Below are 19,718 nucleotides of genomic sequence, written 5' to 3' on the forward strand. Positions count from 1 at the left end.
AACCAGGATAAATAACAACATTCCAGATGGGCACAATGTGGAAATCTCTTGCTCTTTATGAAATATACCAGTGAATAACATGAAATACCATCAAAGAAAATCCTGTGAGCATGCGGACACATTATCTGTACATAACAGAATAAAAAACTAGCGAGCAGATTTAAATTTGTCTCCACAAATCTACGGTGGCCAAACAGGAAGGTAGGATTAGTTGCTGAGGTAGGAAGGAAACATTGGTGATGGTGCATAGAACAATATTGTCAGTCTTTAAACGTTTGATAGAGAAGTATTCAGAAATCACTGAGGAATACCGTGATGCAGAGCAGGGAAACACTTCTTCCCCTGTTTTAAAACACTTCCACTCAACAGATTAATTTCCGTCTCCACAATGTCCGTGCTGCTAACCTTCTCACCTTGAATTAGGCAGTGATTTATTTGGATGCATATCGGGGGGTGGTGACAGGAAAGTGGCAGGGACAAAGTAAGTGTCCAGGTCCCTGTGCAATCCAAGGGCAGCGGTGATTAGGGGGTTCATTAGTCTGAGCTGTAGTTAAACTTGAAAAGAGATAGCAGCAGCAAAGCTTATTCAAGACAACCAAAGTGCCTGACATTAAGTAGGCAAATGGATTTACAAAGTATTGTGACTACTGGTCATGAGATGACTGGCAGGAAAAACATACAGAGAGGACTTGACCAGTCGTGGATGTTCAGCACTGCAAGCCCCATCCGTACAGTTCCTGAGCTGTAAGAAACTACAACTTCTCCAGCAGGGACTTTTTGGGGCGCAAAATAATTTCCACAGGACTTAATTCAGACAGGTTCCTGTGATAAGAATGCATCGAGTACCTTCATAAGCTACTGGTTCCTGAGGGGGATACGCAGCTAAAGATGTAAGTATAAACACATAGCACAGGTCTGTAGGTTAATTCTTTAGTCATTATTCCTCCCTTTGACCCTCAGCAGGAATAACCTAAACAGTCTATCCCAAACCTCCATCTACTCTGCAGTCCTATTAAACCTCAACTGCACAGAAGGGAGGATTGGTCTAAATGACCCACTTTGCAAGAATGTCCCCCGTTTGATTCTCAAATTGGTCCTGACATGGATGAATATACACACTCTCTCTCACACTCACACACACTGACGCGCACCAAACTGTTCTGAAATTACAGCACAGGGTAGTAATTTGGACTCTTGACAGGATGATTTAGTTTATATGGAATTAATGGACACAGGTGATAAAGGAATAATCAATTACTAATTTTTGACCCGGTGGTACCATATTTAACTCTATGCAGAGAATAACCGACAGAGAATAGCCCATATCTGCCGCAGCCCTCTCTGAAACCTAAGTGAATTATAAGATAAGAGCGGAGCAGATTCTCATAAAGCTTTCACTATAATTTGCCAAACAACTCCTGAGACACTTTTTCCGTCCTCATCGGGAAAGCTGCTTTTCACACCTCTGGCAACATCGCCGCCCTCCCTTTGTGGCTGTATTACCAGCTAGGTCCAGGCCATGTAACTTTCCCATCTAAAGTAAATACTATGGATCAAAATCTGTTTTGACATAACAATTTCACATAACCAAAATCTCCATTATGGTTCCATCAAATCTAGTCTGGATTGTATTCCCCCCCTAAACACACACATAACCTTGACCCCAAAATTAGGAAACATGTAATGCTGTTGCCAAAATATCAAGCCAACAGCTTTCGCCAAACTCTCAAGCTGTCATCACACATCCACTGCAGCCCTGAGATTTTCTAGACACGTTCCAAAGGGGCTACATGTGAGTCGTCCGGAGAATGACGAAGTGAGCGATTCTTTAGAGAATTTACAACAAACGAGCGAGTGGGCAGCTTTATTGGAGCTTCATACTCTCATCTGCTCGACATTGCTTTCCAGTGGGTTGCCAAATTCTGTCCAAATACGACACATGTGGCACTGATATCGACTCAAAAAGTCATCAAGATGCCTCATCTTCCATTTTCATTTCGCTCTTTCTCAATCCTTGGACCATGTCCTTCATTATCAGGCCTATGCTCACTTCAGTAGCTTAGGGTTCCGGGCCTTTATCAGAGGCAGGCCGAAATTTAATATTCCTTGGTACGGTTAGTACTAAGTCTCGCTATTAGTACGAACGAATGTATTTTTCTACAATGCCTTACTAAATGTCTCAAAATCAAATCTGGAACAGAGCACAGAATCACGCTCCTTTCCACACACCCATGTGTTCAGCCAGAAATCAAGAAAATGATTTCCTATACATGGCTCTGGGATAAGTCTGCAAAACCCTGCTGTGTTTCTTTTTCCCTCCAGAATTTCCCTCAAGTTTAAAAAAAAAAAAAAAGAACTATTAGCTGGTTTTATTGAATAAATATACCCTTGTTTCCAGCAGGGCTTCCCTTGTTAAAGGTATGCATCCATTATACATCCAACAGTTTGTGACACGGATCCAAAGTGGCTTAAAATAAATAATCAAATAGACGAATGCTTTAAAACAGCATTTGTTTAGACTTCATCGAATAGATTAGATAAAAGTGGCATTGATTGAAATCTTTTGTATGGTGAAACAAGGTGAAACATCCAGTTTCAGGAGCCGGCCTCTTCCACTCCACTATCAGCCATCAAAAGATGCTCGACTTTAAAATGAAGCCCAGTTATTTCTTTGAGAAAATGCAGCGTTTTCTTGCTCACATCTCTGGCAGGCAATCTCCAAAGCAGGCTAAAAGACCCAATGAATATTAAGTAGCCAGAAATAAGGCATGCATTGCTTTGCCGCTTCTTGATGTTTATCAAACACGATTATTTCAGGGCCTATGTTTCTGTTTGTCTTTATTTTTATTTCAATAGTGGTCCAAGATTGACGTCAGGGTCAGAACTACAACCCCAATTCCATGAAAGTTTAGTCATTTTAGTCAAGAAAGTAAATTTAAACGATGCAATGATTTCACATGACACGAGTCAATGTTTTGATCACATATATATATATAGAAATTACATAGAAAAGACAACAACTTGAAACTGAGACATTTTAATATTTATTTAAGCTAATATTTTGAGAATATTAGCCTATCTTGAATTTGATGGCACCAACATTTGTCTAAAACATTGAGACAAGGTCCAAAAACAGTTTGTCAAGGTCTGGGAACTGAGGGGACCAATGGCTGGACCTTTGGAAGAGGAATATTGTCTCCTTATTGTCTCACATAGAATTCTAACTGCTCAACAGTCCTCGGCCCGTGTCTCAAGATGCATCGACTAGACTGCAGACAGACCAGTCCACCGACCGGGCTCATTTATTGCTACAGCATGGCTTCTTTTATCACAAAGCCATGCTGTAGCAATATTTGGTTTAGTATCATTTTGCTGAAATATGCGAGGCTTACCCTAAAAAAAAGCCATAATCCTTTTCTGGTACCTCATAATACAGATGATGAAATATTCAAACTGTTTGTAATATCATATTGAGGAACATTATGGTACATACAGGCAGTTTCATTGCAGATTGCTGAAACTCTGCCCTCTCTAAGGTGCTCTTTTCATATCCAATCACGCTACTTACCTAATTAGTTGCAACATGTCCCTCTGGCAGTTTGTTCCATTACTTCTCACTTTTCCATTCTTTTGTTGACGTCGCCCCAACTTATTGAGATTTGTGTTACTGCCCTCAAGTTTGGGAGGAACTAATGTTTTCATAAAACACAAAAATGTTTGTTTTGTTTTTTTTTTATTGTTTTTAAGATTTACTATCTTAAATGGTCAATTTGAAGATTTACATTGTTTCTTTTGGAGTTGTGGGGTTCTAAATAGAAACAAATCCCTTTTTTAAAATCACCACTAACCTGCTCACTGGTACCACCAAATCTCCATCCTCTCATTAGTGCCGAGACCAGAAATACAGGTTGATTCTGCCTGAGAGTAATGTGTTAATCTCCACGAGTGTCTAAATGTCATTTCTCATTCACGCCCACATAATAATAGAAAAAAGAAAATCTGTATCTCTCCTGTGTGTAATATTGCCTTATCTGCATTTGAATTGCACCCAGTTGATATTTGAATTCAGAAGGCATAAGGCTGACTGCAGAGTCAGCAAATACTCTTTTAGCAAACGTCTCAAAACAGTTACATCATCATACACATCGAGTCAAATCCTCTGTTACCGCCGTGCAATATTTTCCTATAAAATGTTATCAGATTATAAATTCATAATGTTACATGCCACATGGGCTCAGTCTAATATTCACAGAGAAAATTAGGCCGAGACCGGGTCACTGAGCACTGAGCAGCATGCACATCTAACTTCCAACTGCCTAATTCCTTATTGCTTTTGGACAACAGCCAAAGTATGCTGGAATGAACCCAAACGATGTGCGACTATATCTGAGAGTGTGACAAAATACTCTCATTTAGACAATAATCACAGAGAGCATGTTTATGGGTCATTAAAGTGTAGCATACTGTGCCTTAGAAATCTCACTGACTAATCTCCTGCTCATTAGAGGGAAGCTGAAGACTCAACTAATTACTTCAGAAAACTGACAGGCCACAGAGAAATGTGTCATAATCTGCCTCTTGAGAATTGGTGTACATCTCTGGGCCGCTAACTATGACTTATATCATCAGAAGATGGCCATTTCCAAATTAGTCCTTTTTCACAATTTTACCGACAAGACAAAGCACAACGACGTGTCCGCAGCCAGATCCCGAAACAAAAGTCTCATACTGTAAAATGGGTGTTGAGTTGAGTGATTTCAATCAATAGAAAACAGAGACAAAGACAAACTAAATTGGACTCTGGCACCGTGACAGAGATCAAATAATAGCAATCCTAATTGGTGATTAGATTGAATTAAACGGATAAGTGACTGTCTTTTCAAACGTGCAGCTGATGACGGGATTGGTGCTCCGATATCAAAATACCTCCATTATGTGAAGGACAATGTCTATGTTTAAGAAGTGTTGCAATTTCGACACAGAGGGACTGAAATGTATGAAAATGACTTCAAATCAATGTCTGGAATGTGCACTTTAATCACATCTGAATTGTTTTGATTTAGAATTTCACTCCTAGGAGAAGAGGGGCGACTCGAACAAAGATGTGACTTTGTCTCAAACATTTGTCTCAAACAAAACTTTGTCTCAAGACACTGCAGATTGCTGAAGCACATAGATCGCGCAATAAAGATCACAAATCTATAGATTTAGTCAGCTGCTGGCCTGAAACCAGACGGTAAAGTTACACTACATTTCCAGCTTAAGTTTTACCTCGGCCCCTCTTGGTCAACTCTAACCAACTGAGGCTTTAAAGTAATTTTAAGTAAACACAGCAACATAGCAACAATACTGTGGTAAATGTCAGCATTTCGTCTAACTTCCTGCTTCCAATTATTCCCCATTCATCTGATCACTGCATGGAGGCAACCCTTTCATTAAGTCTGTCATCCAAAAATGACACTTTTCCTTCATGGTCTCATTCTCAATGCTAGTCCGCGTTCAGTCTGGATCTGTGCCGAAACTTTGCTCAAGTTTTCCAATAAGCCATTTCTTGTCACTTTAAACATAATTAACTGCATTCGTATTGCACACGCTGATACTTGGCTAATAGTTAGCTATCTCCTTTCTTACTGTTCTCATCAAAACCATTATTCTTCAACTGAGAAAATGCTGTTTCGTGTCACAATTAGGGATGGACAATGATTTCAGACTTTTCCATTAGTCATTGAACTATAATCAGTTGAGCAGTTTATACACCTACTGTATTGCTATGGAGCTAGACAGACAAGTCAGTCAGCTTAGAGCAATGGACGCTGTTGAAAATTCTAGACCTTAAAACAAGTGAGTGAGTTGTAGGTTATCACACAGTCCAGGAAGCTCCACCCAAGAATTATGAGATACAACATAACACATGATGTAATTTTCCAAATTAAAACATCCCACACGGAGCCAACCTTTGTCAAGTGATAAACTCCTGGAGCAGCACAGACAAGCTGTTAAAACATCGTTGCTATTCGCTGATGATTCAAAAAAGTTGGTCGGGCTTGTGAGTGAGTTTGTTTCAACAAACAACGCAAACTGAGTTAGATGAATTGATGAATTCATTTGTAGAAGAAATTAAGTGATGGGCTGGCTACATTTACATGCACGAGCCACACAATAGTTCACAGCATGTTGATAACATCACGGCCACACACACACACACATGCTAACATGTTGTAAGCAAAAAGGTTCCTCACCTCAAGTTAATGAAAAAAGGTAAACACATATAAATAGAGGAGAACGACTGAGTGAGAGCATGCGGTACACTTGTTCATGTGAGACACTGTTAAACCAAAAAACAGCCTCTTTTAGCCACAGCACTGGAAGCAAAAGGTAACCAACCTCAATCAACAACAATCATCCATCTGGACAAGTAACACTGGTACTGATAAGCAGCTGGCTGCATGGCAAACAGGAGGGGGTGTTCACAAAGAGTACTGGCAAAAATGCATGTAGTCTGTACAAGCTGGCTCCCACAGTGAAATACACAGCAATTCATTCACTGTTGGATTTTATCTGTACAAAACAACAGACTGTAAAGTTGGGGGTGGAATGGGCAGGTAATCAGCCAAGGAAACTACATCTGGAGCATCTACAGTTTCTATTTGCGTGTCTGACCAAGTAACAAATATCATAAAAAATGTTCTATCTTTTCAGATGTTAATGGACCTCTGAGACTGTCCACCCCCAAAACGTGTCTCTGTGGTGTTTGTTAGTGCTGCCAAAAATGGCTAATGATAACTTTCAAAGAATATGTGACCTCTAGTGGCCGCATGTTGGCTACAAGAGCAGCTGCACGTGAAGGGTAAAAATGGCATCATTGACTGTATGTACAAAGCAGGTTTTTTGTCATATCACACCCACCCCACCACCCCCATCCCACTTCCCTCCTATACCACCCTCTAAATACTTTAGAATGACATCTGCTCTGATGTGGAAATGCCCATATGAGTTGCGCTTCTATGGCATTCAGAGCCATCAGTGGGTTGATATACCTACATTGTTATCATTTGCGTGTTTAATTTGATTTCCCATTTAGTACAGCTCATGTTCAGAGTGTATTGAAAATAGTCAGGGTGTTTTCTCATAAGGTAGGAGATTGGTTTATTGAGTGAAAAATATGGCGTTATCTAACAGTATGCAGTGTATAACCTCGACCAGCAGAGGGCGCGTTCGTTGCAGTGCAGGAAGTCTCGCAGGAATACGATCAGAGAGCGAGAACACACACTTGAGTGTGAAGTTACAGTTCGTGTGGCGAACTGTGATGAATAATATGACATGCTTTTGCTCTTTGCCAGTAAGAACGGATAGTTAGAATTGTGTAATTGATAGGTGAATATGCAATGTGGTAGTTTATGATCCCAGTTGGACTTTTTGTGAACGTTACTTGTTCAGCGAACCTAACTAATGGCTCGCCAGTAGTTAGCACTGATAGCCTAGCTACCTCGAGCGCACGTGAAGTTGGAGAGTAGTAGGAGTCGATCTTAAGAGCCCGCGCTGCTCGTGTGTAGTTCATGATTAAATAAACGAATAACTTAAAATAGATACATTATTGGTGTTTGGAAGACATGGTTGGCAGACTGTGTATTTGAGAAACAAGTTGGTATTGAATGTGCTTGATGAAACTGGTCTTGAATAGCGATGCAACATACAAGATTATTTGTTTTGATGTTTTTCTGTGTTAAAATGTCATATATGTTCAGGGAACGAGAACACACACACTTGAGTGTGAAGTTACAATTTGTGTGGCGCACTGTGATGAATAATGTGACATGCTTTTGCTCTTTGCAGAACAAAATAAAAGATTTCAAGTGAAATGTGTAGTGGAGGCAGTTTCGCTCCGCACTGTGCTTCTCTTCCCCTTTGCCGCTTGTAGGGGTGACTCTTCAAGATGCTATTGTGTACTAGAGGGTTATGAACATGTATGACTTGTTTCAGTTGGAGGGCATGTCAGAACTTCCTGTGTCCATTATTTTAGTTGCGATTGCTTCAACTTCAGCTGAATTCACACACGCACACACACACAAAAAAAAAAAAAAAACAGTATGTTCTTTTCTCTTTGTGCAATGACTTAGGAGTTTTCTTGTCCGCTGTACTTTTACCGCGTTTAAGTCAGTCGCTGTGAATGGAGAGCATTTCCAGCATCTGTTATGACATGACGCAAAAGTTCACCTAAGGGTCCCGAGGGGGAATCGGGACGCATCTTGTGCAAATGAAAGGAGCATATGTGTATCTCTTCACAACAAATGTTTCCCGAGTTGCCTTCTGAGCAATATGAGTCGTGACAGCGTGGACTGTCTGTAAATACTGACGCTTTGGTTCCAAACATCAGATGAGCGTACTGAACTAAAAACTTTCTATTTGGGTCATGGCTTTGTCTGAAATATGTCACTAATTTGCACCGACAGCAGCAAGCCCCCCCCCCCCCCCCCCCCCCCCCCCCCCCCCCCACTCCATGAGCATAACGCCCTCGTCTTTGTTTTGCACTTTGTGGAATTGTGATTTCTTTTAATGGTGCAATCATCTGGAGTGTGTTTGTGAATTGGTGTCCTGTGATGAACTACCTCGCTGAACCCACAGAGAGCGTATGATAAGGTTGCATGGAGCAGTGCTCGCGAAGCTAAATGAAATTGCATTCGCATGTCTGCCATAATGACCGTTTTTACACGGCGTGCGAGTGACTCACTGCACTGGCTCGTGGAGAGTGCCGAGGCTTTTCCCATTGCGCCGTTTGCTTCTCAGCACAATGGCTGATCTGTGACCTTTTTCTAGGCATATTAATGATAAACTATGAGGAGAAAAAAAAGAGCTGTAAGAAGGGAGGCAACATTAGGTCAGATTGAGTCTTTTTTTTTTTTCCCTTTTCCTAAAACAAAATTTGCCAGGAGAAATTGTGCACGCTTTCTTCTTTCTTTCCATCAATGCCCATTTTTAACAATCACACACTCTGACGCACTCGAGAGCTGGGAGCTGCTGAGTCTGTCCGTAGTCTTCCACAGTGGACCAGCACTGGTGAACCAAGTGATTCATATCCAAGGGCACCTTGAACACAGATGGGATTGCTTCTCTTTTTCTCTTTTCTGATTCTCTCAAACAGGATTGAGACTTTTCCCCGTTACCCACAGGCATCTCTAACCTCTTAGCTCCTGCATGTATGCATGTGTAATCAAATAGTTAAAACTACTGTAGCCATCTTACTGTATTTATGTGTTATGCATAGTTCCCCTTGAATGCACATTAGGCTTTACTTGATCTCACTGCCCTAAGCCTACAATGTGCGTCATCCTGAGCTCTATCAAGCAGAAAGAAGTTTTCACTGTATAATATTGTAAATGTTTAAAAATAGCACCGGGAAGCATGAAGGGAGGGGGGTGTAGTTAGAATGGCGTTGTGGGGGGGTGGGGGGTTTTAAATGGCTGCAAACGTGCTCTCTTGTAGTATCAATTGACTTGTGATGTAATTCTTTTGAAGTGAACAAATGCTCTTCTCTGTGAGAGTGAAAGTGGAAAGAAACGTGGGCAGGGGGTCGTGGCCAGATGCCAAACACCTGTTCTTGTTAAGTCCAACCACGTCAAGTCGGTCAGTGTTTCACACTCACAAAAAGCTTTAAATTACTTTGTCCAGTGGGCCATTACGTGATCCGGAATCCATGGGGTTTGTGTGAAAAACATCTTATTGCCTGACTGGCTTGATGGAGAACACTATTGGCAGAATTCCTCTGCAGGTATGCAGTCCGACAACATAACATCCTTAGAGAACAGTGGGGGTGTTGGATCAAAGTGATGCAAACAGACAGGGCATCGTGGAATATGAAGCCCAGAAGGTTAAATATATGGGAAAAGAGAAAGAGAACCACGCGGGCGCACGTGCGAGGAAAAGTACAGCTTGGGAGGAGGATGAGTACAACTGATAGGAGGCGCAAGACTGTAGAGAGGTGGGGTGTGACATGATATGCATGAGAGAAAAACAGACGTGTTCTCTTTGTCAAAAAGAACAAAAAGGATCTTCTTTTTTTTTTTTTTAACTCCAAACAATCTTCAGTGTTGACAAAAGCTAATTCTCCAGGCAACATATGAACACGAGTGATTTAAAGCCATCGTTTGTATTTGCAGACTTTCAACAGATATGTTCATAAAGCCTACCAGCTGCCAGCGATTCAGCCGCAGACGAGGGAAACGCGAGTATTTGGGAATAGAACTGCCAGTCGAGTATTTTGGTTTCGGTGTGTGGTGCGGTCTGAGCTCACGGGTAATTCACTGTATTGTCTCTCATACCGTAACAACGTGCTCGAAGGGTTATTAAGTACTACAGATCTCAGAAGAGGCAGACCCTGGGGAGGAGAGGAATGGAGTGGAGTCGAGTGGGTCCCCCCCCCCCACCCGCCCGAAATCATCCGCTGGAATAGAGGTGTAAATAATTGTAAGGAAAAGGAGCTGTTCTACTGTCTCTTTGTGTTGTTTTGACCAAAGCCTGTCACAGATGTTTCATCCAGGCCTCGGGAAATTGTGTCATCTTGTGAGAAAGGAGCATAACACGTTTTCCTTTAACCAGAGAATCTTTTCCTAAAGAAAACAGTGGAGAGACCAAGATTAGGTTATTCTGAGAACTGAAACTCCGTCTTTCCATGCTGAAGCGCTCTCTCCTTGTCCTCAAGTCATTTTCGGAGATCTTCTTTATACTCTGGGTCCAACGAATAAGGCTGGAGATTACATTCGAATGCCCCATTCAATAGCCTGTTTCGATTTGCCAAATTCATTGATTCAAACCAAAAGCTTCATAAAAATCCATTTTCTTTCAGTAATTCTGCGAACAAACAGAAACAAAGAAAACAAGCCGCATAACTAAAAATCGGCCAAATATTCAGCTACGGCAGGAGGAAATAAGAGAAGAGTCTGAGGCTATCTTTGTAGCCATCCTTACCATTACGTTGCCAGATATGATCCTACACTCGGATTTCATAACAGTCTGAGCCTATCGACTGTAAATATAAGCCTTCACTTTGCTGAAGTACAGTGCCCCGAGCTATTAAAGTGGAGGTGAGAAGCCAGTCCTGGCATTCTTGGTTAATATGGGGAAGGCTGACAGACTTTTGTCAATATTCCACAGCCAAGCACCAAGAGAAAAAGGATTGTTCAGGTTGACAAATCATTTCACACATTAAGTAGGCATCATGAGCGACGGTTAGCATGGCGACTTCACGTGATGCCAGCTTAATGTCTGTTGGCACACAGGAGGTGGGACCGGTTCACCTCTGTTACTTCCATCCTTGCTGGCTCAGAGGTGTGTTGGCAGTGGATCAGTTTTGACCCCCCAATTTGGCCACTGCATTTGCACGAGATGTGATGCACAACAAAGGCAAGGCATCGATCGCTGAAAAGAGGCTAATGACTGCTAATGTTCCAGCTATTTATCCAAGAGGCACACGTACAAGCCAGAAGGTCTGTCCACTTGTACGTTCATTCTTCTGATGTGCTTTCTGTCACGTCCCACTTATGTTCACTAATCCTGCACTAAAGGGGTGAATCTCTGGTTACTCAGGGCTGCAGTTTAGCAGTTCAGCCAGCTGACCCTACTGAACTTGGGTCAGATGTACGATTTTGAGTAACAGATCAGTGTCTTTTATTCATAACTGCTGGAGAGAAATTTTACACTGATTTATTCTATTCTCTGAAAAATAATCTGCAGTCGACCGGTGCAGCACAGTGGGTTTAATGAGTGCTTTCTTGGTTAAATCTTTCCTTCTCGGGTGATCCTGGAAACAGGCCTCAGCACAGCAGGACGATGCGTCCCCTGCCGAGACCTCAAAAATCCAGTCACGTAAAAGAAAAAGCAGACTTTTTGCCAGGCGGGTGTCCTGTGACTGTTGGAAAAACTAGGAACAAACTAACATGATTTACGGAAATTCAGTGTCTTGTAAAAGCCTGATAGGGATGACACACACCTTGTCTAGTCTGTGACTCTTCTTCATGTACTGTTGTGTCCCCCCCCCCCCCCCCCTCCTGTTGTGTCTGGAAACTGAAGACGGCGGCAAACTGGTCAGACAAGGTTGGGTTCCAGGACATGCGGGAGCACAAAAAGATGCTGCTAATGCTGACTGTGACTTATAACAGGCTGACAGCAGTGCAGGAGGGGCATCAACTAATCTATAGCAGGGAGTTAAGTGCCATGAGTAAAAGAAAGAGATCCTTATCCCCTCACACTCAATGCTCATTTATTCAGCGCGGGCAAACTATAAATTAATTGCAAAGTCATGACCTGCTGGCTGTTATGGGCCCTTAATCAGCGTGTGCTTTTCACCCGCTGGGCAGTTTCATTGCTGTTCCTGTAATGTTAAGCTGCTTCACTAAAGACTCTCGCAGCCACCGCCACAGAAAATGCCAAACCCCCGGGAGCAGCAATGGCTTCTGCCCCCGTCACATATCTGCTCGTGCACTGTCAGCATCATAGGGAACGGAGAGCCAAAAATGGACCGAAAATGTATTGTTTTTGCACCGTATTACCTTTTAATTCTCTCCCCATTCCGCTAATCCGTGGTATAAAGAAGATTCTCTGGATATCAAATTCAAAACTAATATTTCCTGATGTGCTGCGCGAAATATGCCACTGCTCAGAAACGCTGTTTGTTTTGTCAGAAAATATAATCAAATTCTTCTTTCGGCTTACCAGATGTACCACTTAAGCCGATTTGAGCCCATTCTCTTACATGCAATTTTTAACTTACCGAAGCTCCTTTAGGAACCAAAATCCGTGCGGACCACTTGAACTCGGCCTATATTTTGCAAAGAGCAGAAAGTGCTTCATACATAATGAAGAAACTTCAGAGATCTCCTCCATACATACAGATTCAAGGTTGGAACCAGATTATCACATTTGGGAGACCACTTGTGTTTCTGCAGAAGCCTCTCAGAGTGTATATTGTCCTCTGCAGACGCAAAGAGTTCTTCACATTATTCTCTAAAATGGAGTTTTTTGACTGAAAAATAAACCTGGTGCAGTGTTTTGACAACCCGGACCAGTTCAACAAGGCTGCGCCTCAGAGGGATCCATAGCAGCTCTCCGTGGCAGAACAGAAGTATTAAGAGAATGAAACTGTCAGCCGAGTGATCACTTTGCTGTGTGTGTGTGTGTGTGTGTGCAGGCATCAGCTCTCTGGCTTTTAACTATTCTCTGTCATACCACAATAATGTGCTTCAGAGTTACTCCTGCCCAAAGTAGGCAAACCCTGTGGTAGAGGAGGGGGTGGAGTCTAGTGGGTCATCCCATGCTCTAAAAACAAGCCGCTTTTAATAGAGGTGTAAAGACATGGATTAAAAAAGGAGCATCGGCACTGTCTCTCTGGGCTATTTTGACCAAAGCATGCCACTGGCATTTTACAAGAACCCCAGGAATTAGTGTAAACTTACTTTGGGCAGGTTTTGTCTCATTTAAAAGCAAGGTAGAGTCAATCCTGTAATTCCTAACCTTCAGACGTTGTTTCTGTCCCTCTAAATTTGACTTCTTGACGTTACGTTTTGGAAAACAAGTGCTTTGATCCCAGGGCAGCGAATGAACTGTGAAGGCAAAATTATTTCCACACTAAGCAACGAACCATGACTCAACTTCCAAGCCACAGTTGCATCCATTCGCAGCTCCTGTCCCTCAGTCGTTGGAGGAGGTGGAACTGTAGCCGCGGGGCCTCAGCAGGGTTCGCAAAAGACACGTCTTTGTCATCAAAGGCAGGAACACTCGATCCGGTCACCTGATATCAGTGCTACTAGCAGAAGATACACTGGGCAGTGTCGCCTTACATAGCCCGCCGCCTTTTCAAACCCTCCTCTCAGTCGTGAACTTTACATCGAGACTTCACCCTTCAGTGCCTCCTGTACTTGTTTGTGTGGCCATGCGGGGAGTGTGTTGTTTGGGGAGGGAACAACAAGCAGTAAACACAACCAATCAAGCAGCAAGAGGTGAGGATGATTCAAGCACAGCATGCACTGAGAATATTGTGTTGTGGTGAAATCAGACTGAGAATGCCTTCACTTTAAAAAAAAAAGAAAGAAAAAGAACGATGCAAGTGGCGTGATGATCTTTCCATTTGGATGTAGCTCAGCAAAGAACAACAAATTCAGATGCATAGAGATGCATACGACCCTGAACAAAAACAGACTGAACCAAAAGGCTCCCACTTTCTCACAGAGCAAATCTGAAAATAAAACAGGAAGCTTCGACATCAACATCCAATGTATACCATCCACAGATGGGGATTTGTTTTCTTTTCATAGTCATTGCTCCATTAAGCTCCACACTGCGGAGCCAATTTCCGTTTGCAATCTTCCTACAAAGCCCACGGATCTTTAGAAACCCAAAACGCTCATTTTGATTAGAAACGCACGCAAATACCACTTGATGCCGCAAAATATGCATTGCGCTGAGACTGAAGTGGTATTTAAGGTGAAATATCATCACGCAATGCCGAATAACGATAAACGCCACATCACGCTCCGAAACAAACACCTGCTCCGGTGGGAGCTCTCGGTTTGTTTTGCAGAGGCAAAAAGAGGCTTTTCAATGAGGCTTTTCTCCGTCTGTCACCTCAGATTGTGAATGGCACAGTAGGCGAGACGCTGTTCGGCTCTCATGTGCTGCTGACTTTGTGAACTTTCGTGCCTCGCGATGTGTACGAAGACGACGACAATGTGACAAAGCGCCAGCCTCTTCTGCTGGGTACGCAGGGTTGGACGGCACGATTAAGCGCGCGTACAGGTAAGCAGACGGGGTGAAAAAGGGTGAATCACTGGGAAAGGTGAGTTCAATTACACTGGACAGGGTGCAGAGGTCAGTTTCAGCAGTTGTCTGTGTGGAAATGCCTCGTTGGCATCTGCAACATCACGCAGAAGATCACAGACCCAACAGCGTTGGACAAAGAAACGTCACATCGTTTGTTTTGATGACTTCTCATTTCTGGCTGAAATTCAGATGGTATTCAGCTGAAGAAAACATGAATGCACTGATCCATCCTGCCTTGAGTGGGGGATGGATTTAATTGCAATTTCCGAGCCGTTAGGGATAAATTTAACATATAAACAGAGGCCAACTTGGACATTTTGTCGCGAACCTTCATGTGAATCTTCCCAACTCTACTTTCAGAAGGAAGCTTCCACATGACGTGTCATCGTCACAAATGGGTTTCCGGAACACGAACATGGTTTCAGTGTGGTCTCTCAGCCTTGAAAGTCGCCAGATATTGATCCTATAGAGCTCCAGTGGGATGCGGAAGGAGGGGAGATTCACTTCTTGGTGGTGTTTGACCCAAATTTGCTGCAACTTCACGATTCTGTATGTCAAAACAGACCAGAATTTTCCACATTCTGGACCAGGATTATTTAGGGATCGTTCTGAACAAGCAAGGTGTGACACATGACATATTTACATATTCTCCACAAGCACATTACTGAAACCCTGACTCCTGTGTTTTGCTGTCACTCACTGACTCAGGCTGCCAGCATGCCACACCATGCCATTTTCCAACAAAGACTGCTGACAACCAGCCTTGAAGCGTCCCTGTGCCGCAACGCATAAAAGTTCAAATGTTAACCCCTTCTTGCAGCACGTTGAATCAGTTTACAGTCGAAATACGAGATAACAACAACTCAGACGTGCTGCCCACGTGCCAGGTGAGGAAAAAAGCCTGGCATGCTGGCATGTCAGCAACTGCACCTTTTGGAAAGGTTGGGCTCTCTCAATAAGAAGCTGCATTTAATCACCTCAGCCCTGTTGACCTGATTTATTTTCGCCCTACGATGAAAATAGAAAATGTCTACATTTAAGATGATTTATTGGCGCCGAGCTGAGCTCACAGTAATGATTCTGTATCAAGCTGTGCAGCTCAAAGCGCTCGCTGTGTGTTGCTGGCTTCACGCTCGCTCCCTCACTGGCCATTTCATGCGTCGACAGGAGCATTTCGCCCTGCAGAGACATCAGTGCCGCTGCAACTGCTGCTTGCAATATGCGAGCAGGTTTCCTGCCAGGTTCTCCACTGAGTATATTTCATTACTCGTGATTTCATCCCTCCCCTTCCTTGTTGGACCGCTGAGCAGCTTCTAACAACACTTGGCTCCGGCCAAGAAAACGTATGCCTGTTGGTTTATCCACGGCTGAGACATAGGTCCTCGACAAAGGGAAATTAGAATTTATTTTGGGTGGAAAAGGAGAGAGCTAAAATCCACTGAAATATGCGGTCAAACAATCATCCGGGGCATCAAATTCCCCCAGTGTCTACTAAAACATTTTTTTTCCCGACTGGAAGCAGGAATGGAAAAGATTTCTATCGATCAATCAATATGTCTGCCAATCCACGCAAAGTGCGTCAGGGGCTTTTTTGAGCAGACAATTGCTGGAGTCTTCAGTTAGGCACGCATGTCTTAGAACTTTGAATGAAAAGTAGCAAGTGTGCTCCAAAGGCATGAACTTTAGGAACTGTGTCGGTACGTCACTGGCCTGCTTAGTATTCATGGCCAGTTTTTGCTCAGCATAATTGGGCTTAGGGAAGACCCCCCCACACACACCCCCCACCCCACCCAACATAACTCCCTTTTGATCCTCAAATATCAGCTCTTCTTCAGGATGGAGACTGTGACTTAAAAAGTAAAGCAAACGACTCATTGAGTAGATGTTAGACTTAAAGCTCACACGACAAAAGTGTTGAACGAGGAAACACTTTGAGCCAACTTTCAGCAGCATGCTTGGTTAAAACCCTGCCGCCTCATTATGACCTCCTTACATGTTATTAGCCATAATGAACCAAATTACTTCAAAGGGGCAGTTTCCTGAATTTTACCCCCTCTCCACACATTACTACGCGATACTCATGTTTACACCTTCGGCCCCCAATTCCAGCTGAGAGGAGGCTGAGATGTGAGCAGCAGAATCAGGGGGCCACCAGCAGGTTTCCATGTGCTCTGTCAGTTCTTGACCTCAACATATGGGCGCTTGCCCATCCTTATGCAACCTATAACATTTCACATTACTCACGGGAACTCTCTTATCGGTGTGATGGAAATTTGTTCTGACCCCTGACGTTTCTGCAGTAAGTGAAATGTCAGGAGTGCATTTAGTAAATCACCCTAACCACAACCCCCCAAATGATGACAACCAAGATATGCGTTGCTGCCAGTCAGTGTGAGCAGACCTGAGCACGACAGGAGCCTCTTGGGTTTTCTCTGCAGCTCTCTGTCCTCTGACTAGTAAGTTATGAGCGTTTTACCGCCTCCACTGAGCCGTGCGCGCCCCGGTGTATCAATCTAGTCCGACCACGAGGGCGCACGATTTAATCCACAGCCCGTGTCATAATGGCACGCATGGGAAAGCTGTGTAGAAGACGCGCGTGCGCGCGCGGGCACAGTAAAAGTACCATCCACGACCTGATATCAATCCTAACCTTTTATCAATCGTTATTAGACTGAGTATCCGGGTTGGAACAGGGGAAGCCTGGGAGGCATTGGACTGAGCGGTGTCGGGGTGAGCGCTGGGCTTTCCCGGGTGGCTGCGGGCTGTCAGTAATTGCGATAATGTTTCTCCTCGCTTTGCTCTCCTCTGTAGCTTCGAGACATGCCAAGTTGCTGGTAGGGATCGGTGAAATTTCATCAGCTTCAAAAGCAGACGAGTGCAAGTGGATGTCAGTAGTAAATGTTCCTTAAACGCAGCCCCCGTGAGAACACATAAAAGACAAGAAAAGAAAAAAAAGTACTATGATAGGAAATAATATATATGTGGGATATAATAATAATAATGATAACGACGATGAACACGTATAATGCGCGGTAAATGGGATTGATTTTACATCGCGTGCACAGGAATCTTCGTGCTTGCCTCACAACCAGCCCACTAACAAATGAACAACCTTTAAAATGACGCACAAAATTCACTTTTCTCCCCCTCCGCGAGCGTCAAACCGCCTGCGAAACGAGTCTCTGTCTCGTAAGGCAGGTGTGTTCGACAGAAGTCTCTCACTCGCAGTCGGCGTGTTTACGGTTGTCACTTCGAAAACGCCGAGGAGTTTTTGTTTTGTTCCTGTCGCAGCTGAGGAATCACGCGCGCGCCGCTCCGGCGCCACGCGCGCATACTTTCCCACACTTGCCACTCACCTGCATTCCTGAGCTTCTTGTTCCGATACACGGAGAAGATGACCAGGAGGTTGCCCAAGATGTCAACGACGGTGGTGAAGATGAGGAAGCACCCCAAAGTTGTGGTGACCCACGGCGGGCGGCTCAGGACCGTGTCACTGGGGTCTGGCGCGGAGCTGTTCAGGTGAGACCCATTTATGACCATTGTATTCAGTCGCTGAACTTTCCAAACTGAGTCAAATTCAACCTCCGATGACTCCCCGTGAGCCCTAACGAGTGGATTTTGGAGACGCCGGGGGTTGGATACTATAACCTCCCGCGGGTTTCATGTTCATCCCCTCCACGCGCTCCTCTCCCTCCTCTCCTTGTTGATCCTCTCCCCCAGCGAAGACTTTACCAAGCTGCCATGGATCGGCCCCGGTTGCTTGTCCCGCTCTCTGCTCGCCGCGGTGTCACTTCTGCGCCCGTGTGCCATTCACTTTGTTGGTATGCGCGAGTGACTTGAAGCCGTCACTTCAAACCCGCGCAGCATGTGATCACACAGACCAGAGAGGAGCGCGTTTTTAGTAGGAGGGAGAAACAGCTTCGCTCTGTGGCCGTGGTGGGGAAGAGCAGCTGAGTGGCTCCGAAAGCGTCCTACTTCCTCTCCCATTTACCGGCTGCGCGTCCATTCATGGCTCTGCGGTCTCACGCTCGCTTTGTTCCAGAGGGCCATTCATGACGCTTTTCTGAAGGATCATTCATGTTTGACCCTGTTCTGTGAAGAAAGCTCGCATACGTGTGCGGGCAGACGCAGCCTACACCAGGGACGAGGCACGCCACCAAAGTTGATTCCATTCTTTTAATTGTGTGAAATGTGAATTCTTTATTCACAGTGTGACAGATCCTGTGTTCTCGTGTTTGTTTTTTCATTCTTCCGACGTTTTATTCCACGTTTCCATCTGAAAAAAAAAGAAAAGGCTTATTAAGTCTGATTTTTTTTACTCAGAAGAGAAGTGAGAGAAGTGAGACATCACAGGCGGCGCTGTCTAACAGTCACTACAGCTATAATTTGATCATATATTGTCTGTCTATACAAAGCATAGCCATTATGCTATTGTCAGTTAATGATGGTCAAAATCAAAATATTCCCCCCCCCCCCCCCCCCCCATACATAGAAGCAACTTCAACACACCATTAATGCGCTGCAGAAAATTATAGTTTGTCAAAACGAAGACATGAATTCTATCATGTAGGGCTTTGTTTTTCCCACTATTCCTTGCATTATTGGATGTATCACTGGTTGACATCATGGGTTGTTGACGTCAGTTAATCATTGTTTAGGCAAAATTTCAGAAGAGGCCCTCTCGAGTATGAAGCTGTTTGGCTTTCCTGAATACCTTTTCTGAAATAGTGTTTGTTTACTTAATGAAAAACGATTCAAGGTAAAAGATTTTCTGATTTTTTACAGACCAACCAAAAGAAGAAGATATTTTCCTTGGAGCAACATCAAACTGCCTTTGATTTTTCCTTTTTTAATTTTTAAAGATAATTTTTTTCACTAAGTATATTGATTGTTGGTGCTTTTTTCTAAAG

The 19,718-nt window shown here is 43.6% G+C and overlaps 1 protein-coding gene across 1 annotated transcript in view; it reads right to left on the bottom strand.

Annotated features, from left to right (window-relative positions):
* mtnr1aa (melatonin receptor 1A a) overlaps nt 1–18,658 on the bottom strand; it is a 35,296-nt gene extending 16,638 nt beyond the window's left edge. Inside the window, exon 1 of the mRNA XM_072384820.1 lies at nt 18,165–18,658. Coding sequence (XP_072240921.1) covers nt 18,165–18,348 — 184 coding nt within the window. The 5' untranslated portion in view covers nt 18,349–18,658. The remainder of the gene's footprint in view (nt 1–18,164) is intronic.
* Between the last annotated feature and the right edge of the window lie 1,060 nt (nt 18,659–19,718).

Source organism: Leuresthes tenuis, unplaced genomic scaffold, assembly GCF_036924035.1.
Source record: "Leuresthes tenuis unplaced genomic scaffold, fLeuTen1.0.hap1 SCAF_4, whole genome shotgun sequence".
In the NCBI taxonomy this organism is placed as follows: Eukaryota; Metazoa; Chordata; class Actinopteri; order Atheriniformes; family Atherinopsidae; genus Leuresthes; species Leuresthes tenuis.